The sequence below is a fragment of the Gymnodraco acuticeps genome, unplaced genomic scaffold, assembly GCF_902827175.1.
Source record: "Gymnodraco acuticeps unplaced genomic scaffold, fGymAcu1.1, whole genome shotgun sequence".
Classification (NCBI taxonomy): Eukaryota; Metazoa; Chordata; class Actinopteri; order Perciformes; family Bathydraconidae; genus Gymnodraco; species Gymnodraco acuticeps.
The window spans coordinates 250,812-257,120 of NW_022990224.1; the positions used below are offsets into that span (position 1 = coordinate 250,812).

A 6,309-nucleotide genomic window follows, 5' to 3' on the forward strand; every position below is an offset into this window, starting at 1 on the left:
TGAAATGTAGTCGGTACAAAGCAAAAGGGCAGGCTCATTAACACAAGTAATGTGCAACTGGATAAATGCACTGTCTTAAATAAAGGATGTTACGGTCGAAAGGAAGTGGTTTGTTTATGCTAATCCAAAGGCAATACAATTCATTTGTATTACTATGGTAGTTTAGTGCACAACTTAAAAAGCTACAGCACATGGATATTTGTAGGTCTTGCCAACAGACCTCCTAGTGACTTCCCCTCTCAGCTTTTTCCTCATGTCGTTCACCTGCTAATTCACAGAATCACAGTACTACTGGCAAACCGAACCATCAGACAACACCAAACAGAGAATTCCACAGCTAAGCTTTTAAATCCCTGAAATCATCAAAGTGCACAAATGCGATTCTGTTTGCTTAGCGCATACTTGTGTGTACGCCAGCGGCTTGGGGACAAGCTCACCCACGGTCACAGATCCACCATCAGATAAAACGGCAGCAGCTCTAAAGTATGATTTCATATATCAGATGTCAGAGTAATGATAAGGTGAATCTATTGACCCAAAGTATTCAGTGTTTGATTGAACACTTAATGCAATTGTCATAGAATTAGTTGTTTTTGTTAATTGCTCTGCAACAGGTGGCATGCATTTTTGCAAAATCTAATCCTTGCACAGGTACTGTTAAGCTCATATCCAAAATCAAATACAAATCTTATATGTGGTTTCAAATGTTTTTGTGGATTGATTAAACATCACTAAACTAGTTGTGCACAAGGTCACACATATCTTTATCTTCATCCGACAGAACATCGGTAACACTCAGTAACAAAGAAAATCACATTATACAAAACATCTAACATTACATTTCAGAGAAAGAGAGGCCTCTGCCAGTTTAGGCTGACATACAAAAATAAATTGGAACGACATGATTGAAAAAGCCAGTAGCAGTGTGAGAGGTGAGGAGCTTACAGGTTCCATCAGAGGGTAGTTTGGCCTAAAGAGAAAGTCTACGCAGCATGCTCACAGCCACCTACTCCATCAAACAAGTACTTTGAACCTAACTGACACACTATTAAGCTGCCAGGCATGCATCTTCTACCGAGGAATGCACTCTCAAAAATACCTGAGACACAACTTAAATAAGTGAAGTGAAAATGTGCTCTTCTTTTTCCAAGAGCTGGATCTAACTGTTTTGATGATTAGGATTTTCCTTGTTTGGTGTTCATTCACAAATACAATGATCTGTGCACAGAAGGTGTTTACTTCATAACAAAATCCTGTTTATATCTGTTCTGAGAAAGTATCACACCGGTTAGGCCTGTGTGATATTTACAAAACTGAGTGAAAAAGGTCTGTTTATTGTCATTGGAACATTAAGTGTGAAATTCCTCGATAGTGGAGTGTGTGAGGTGTGCAATTGCCCGATTGCTGGTCAGATCCTTTGGCTGACGGCTCATTTGCCACCCACAGCTCCACAAATTGTACAGTTTAACAAGCCATAACATTAGGCCTGGCTCTTTGAATAAAGGACATTGCATTATTTTTTGATCAATAAATGTTTTCCTTTAAAAACATATTTTCTGGTTAATTTTCAACAGAAAACATGCTTAAATAATCAAACAATAGTGTGTAGTTTTAATGTGCAATACAACTAAACTTAGCAGTGTAACCCACTTTTAACAGAAAAACCAAAAACCACATCTATTTCAGCATCAGGTTTGGGGTCTCCGGGCAGTAAAGGAAGGAGCGAGGGAGCATGGCTGAGTAATTATTTTTGGAAGCTTTGAGAAAGCCAGTGTTCTCCAGCAAGATTAATTCTCGTTTAATGCAAAGCCACAGCGCATTATAGTGTCAATCACGTGTGTGTTGCAGCTATATGTTCTAAGATGGGGGTTTGATAAGATAACATCAAAATTCAGATAATCAATCAAAGATGAGGTAATGCACAGAGATAATCTGTCACACGCTCTGACAGGTTATGGGCGCTCGCATGCGTTAAAGTGCACATATTATGTTAAATTCCCCTCACAGGAAGAAAGACCGAATCTCAGCATCCAATTGTCTTGAACATCTCTGCCACTCTGTGGCCAAAATGAATCAATGTAGCCGTTACCAATATGATTTCTGTTCTTGCTAAAATATTTGCGATACGACAGATAGACTGAAGCCACAACTGCTTACTCACAAGACATGCTCCTCTGCACACGGCACATTACTACACCTTCAGGTTTTGAGCCAATTAGATAATTCCCATGTGGATCCTTTTCCCGGTGATTTTAGCAATAATGAATAGACTCTGCTGAAGTTACGCTTGCATAACATTAGGAAGTGTGTGAAAAATATCTTACAATAAAATCAAATGGTCTGCTTAATTTGGAGTTTTGCTTCGTCTGCTCCCTGTGCCATTACAGCCTGATGATGGCACAATATAAACAACTTAAAATAAACTCCAATCTGTGGACCCGGAGAATTAAGGAAATTCATATCAGAACCGGCGTTAAATGAAAAGGAAGGATACCCCGTTGTCCGGTAGGAAAGCTGCACGGGGGCAAAACCAAACCCGTGCGTCTGTTGCTAAGGATGAGCGCGCATTCTGTGAAAGTTCATTAAGGAAACCGTTAATTGGTTCAGACTTACAGGTAGCTGCCACTCGTCAGGATCAGGAAGATCTGTGGGTAATAGACTGACAGCAGTACACTGCGCGACGAGAAGATGATCATGATGACATTGAGCAAATGGCCACGTTCGGACTGAGTGAGACGAAGGATGAAAAACTCCCTTATAATTCCCGGTTTTAGGTCCCTTTCGCACAGAATCAAAAAGAGGTGCTGTGCGTCTGCTTGTCTTTGGTGCGGTGGCTCTACGCAGCTCCGAGCTCCCAGGGCCGTGTGTGCGCTGATATTGGCTCTGTCATCTCTCAGCGGCGGAGGCTGTTACACACTACTGTGGCTTCCCGAGCCGGAATGATGATGGTTTTAGGGATTTTGCATGGCAGAAAAGTGCCTCTCTCTACTCTCATGAGAGTCGTGCCTGCCATTGGGCAGGGAGAGACACTGCTATCCGCCCACTTTGCCACAACGGGACAATAGGGTGACACTGATCCGATCCCCGTTGGACGTGCAGGAGGTTTTCATTCATCATCACACCCCCCATCACCCCCCCTTCACCAACCCCACCTCCCCACCCCACCATCCAGCCAAAAATAAACAAACATAGACGCTGGCTGCTCGAGCCTCACACCATCATCACAGCATGTGCAAACAAATCTGCACATTTCTTTGGCAGGATGTCACTCTGAATCAACAAGTTGGTGTCATATAAATGCAATAAAGTCCTTATAATATGACATGTATTATTCTCCTAATATGTCAGTATGGGTGCCTGGAGGGCATTAGCCATCAAGAAATGTCCTTACGTCCCACAATATTTGGATTATATGATATTCTTGGGCATATACAGTGTGTATTGTAACAAGTTTTCCTATAACATTTCCCTAGAAACATAAAATAAAGCATATTTGTGGTACTCAAATATGACTTTCAGGGACCTTATTATTTCCTGTGGTAACACTATAATATTCCTATAGGCGTCTATAATATGTCTGCTCTGTCTGCCTGTCTGCTTCTATGTCATGGCAGTCAATATGTTCAAATATTCATTTTGGGACCTTGCTGTGAAATTGCATAATAATCTTGTCAGATTGTAGTATTGCTAAAGGTAAAATACATTCTTTTTTTCCTTTAAATAGCACTCCTCTTTCCCAAGATTAGATCTGCAAAGAGATATAAAATACTTGTGGAGATTTGGTCGCAGAGCTTAGTGAGAGCAGGGCTTTTATCCCCTCAGTATCGTGACTCTCACTCAACACCTGCAGGCTCCAGTCATTGTAAATGAAGAGGGTACAATGAAAGATTTAGCCGGAGTAAAAGGATGGGAGGAATGAGCTAACTGCTCAGGCTCAGTAAACACGGAGATGGGTGACTTTCTCCTTTTATTGGAGCTACTGTCATGTGATATGAGCATCTGTGGAACTTGAAGTCATTTACACGCTTCACTTCACATGAGGTCCTCTCAGGGAGGGCAGACGCTTTTTTTTTGGTTGGGCTCATTGTGGCAGCAGGAATCTCCAAAAACACTATGAAAGAGCCTTAAGGTTGAATGGATGTAACCAGTCTATTTGTGAGACAGATTATAATTCAGTTAACTTCTCATTAACTGCTTGGTTACAGTTTTTCACGAACAAAAATGTAGTCCCACATAAAAGTTGTCTATAATGACTGATATGCAATATTAGACAAATGGAAATATGCAATATACTACTTTTTTTCCTCCTCTTCATTTAACTATAGGCATTTATCCCCCCAAATGCTCAGTATTAGTTTAAGACATTAACTAGTTATACGCAGTAGAGGAATGTGCATTTACCAAGTATCAGTTTCAGGTACTTATATTTCCATTTTCTGCCAATTTACTTAGACTCCAATACATCTCAGAGTGAAATATTGTACTTGCTCTATATGTATTTAACATAGTTACTACTAGTGACTTTGTCATAAGTAACTTGATATTACATTTTATACACTATTAATCTACTCGTTAGAACATAAAGTATCCAAAACTTGCTTCACACAATTGAAACACAACATTTAAAAAGAGTCCTTGTGCACCATGAACACTTCTACTTTTGATACTTTAAGCAGACTTGTACTTCTGTACTTTTACTCAGGTAACATTTTAAACTAAGTTTTTTTTAGACCGTGGTATTAGTTTTACTTGAGAAAATAATCTACTTATTCCATCACTGGTTATACTGTACATTACAGTTTAAGTATAGGTTTCAGGGAGGTCACCATCAACGTAAGATATGTTTTCACAATTAAGCATGCACATTTCATAAATCGAGAAACATTAACCAGCATGCATAGCGTGAACAAAAATAAAATACTTCCTTCACAGATTTTTACGAGACATAATTTATCATGATTATAAAATGTGTACACGGGGGTCCTAATATGATCAGGCACTGCGATAGGCACAGCAGAGTAGGAATGGATAGAAGTCTTTCTGTGTTTATGCATCAAGGTGAGGTATTGCAAAACAGGTAAAAACTCTGTGTCTGGCCGATGGAATGTGGAAATACAACTCAGTCTGCCTCTATTAATGAAGGTATGCAGGGTGAAGCTGGATCTGGAGCAATGACAGCGGCTCAAATTATCTCGTGCGAAAAATAAGCAGTATAGTCTCATGAGGTGAACTTAATAGCTCCTTTAAGGCGAATTCGAATCGATCATATTGTGTGTAGGCATGATCTGACGCTTTTGTACGCTCTACACACTCAGATGCAGGTGTTTAGTTATCATGATTATTAACATATATTTTTTAAAGACCAGGTGAAAACAGATTTGTTTACATTATGGTTAAGTCTGAGGTCAGAGGGCAGCTGGAGCTTCCCTGTTAAAAGTTAAATAGTCCGAGTGTCGCAATGAAATGTCCATGTTTGCGCGTTTAAAGAAAACGAAGGTAAACACAGTTAACTCACCCAAGTCTGAGGTATATGATGCCGAAACACAGGAACACGTTGAGACTCCACTTTCGGAGGGGTTTGTGCATGATCGTTGGCACTTTGTCCAGAGGCCATGCACTGTAACGTAAAGTGGACACGCTTTCCGTTCACATTGGCAGCTTTCCTAACCCTTCCAGATGCACGTATACCGCCTGTTTCCCGCGACGTGGAGCTGAAGAGATATTGAAATCTTCGACCGTGTGAAATCCATGGTCCAGCAGTACAGGTGAGATGCTCATGACGAACTGAAAGGTGGATAACAAGTCCAAAAAGAAACTTGAGAGAGGGTCGGACTTGAGAGGTGAATGAGTTCTTGGAGGAAGTGCCTCCTATTCGTCCTTACTTTCACGATAGAGCCTAATTAACGATTCCCATTTGCTGCGCCATGCAGGTAGAAAAAACGACTAGCTCTTACCCTGTCGACCCTGTGGATTTTGTCTTGTTTAGAGCTTTGTACATCGCCCACTGCTCCTTTTCTCTACAGACATCTTAACGCATTCCATGTAACTAACTTGCAACAGCCAGGTAGTCTAACACAGGTAACAAAAGGGCTCCACGCCTCCTCCTCCTCCTCCTCCAGCATGGATATGCAGGGGATGGGACGGGCTTCCAGTCTGAGCTCTACACGTGTAGTTGTTGTACAGAAAACTAAAAGGAACCAAGTCAAATGGCCTTTTATAGGCCTGTGGCCCAGGCTAGGCAACATTGGGCATTGCCCCGCCAGTGTGGGCTCCCCCGGATGAGCTCCACCACAACAGTAAGACCCATAA

General features: G+C 41.1%; 1 protein-coding gene across 2 annotated transcripts in view; it reads right to left on the bottom strand.

Moving 5' to 3' along the window:
* Positions 1-6,057, bottom strand: part of wnt7bb (wingless-type MMTV integration site family, member 7Bb) — a 31,552-nt gene extending 25,495 nt beyond the window's left edge. The window contains exon 1 of one of the 2 annotated variants that reach the window (XM_034218770.1): positions 5,516-6,057. In XM_034218770.1, coding sequence (XP_034074661.1) covers positions 5,516-5,586 — 71 coding nt within the window. In that variant the 5' untranslated portion in view covers positions 5,587-6,057. Of the gene's footprint in view, positions 1-2,613; positions 3,053-5,515 lie in introns of those variants that run through there. The other variant, XM_034218769.1, reaches the window with a different exon arrangement.
* Between the last annotated feature and the right edge of the window lie 252 nt (positions 6,058-6,309).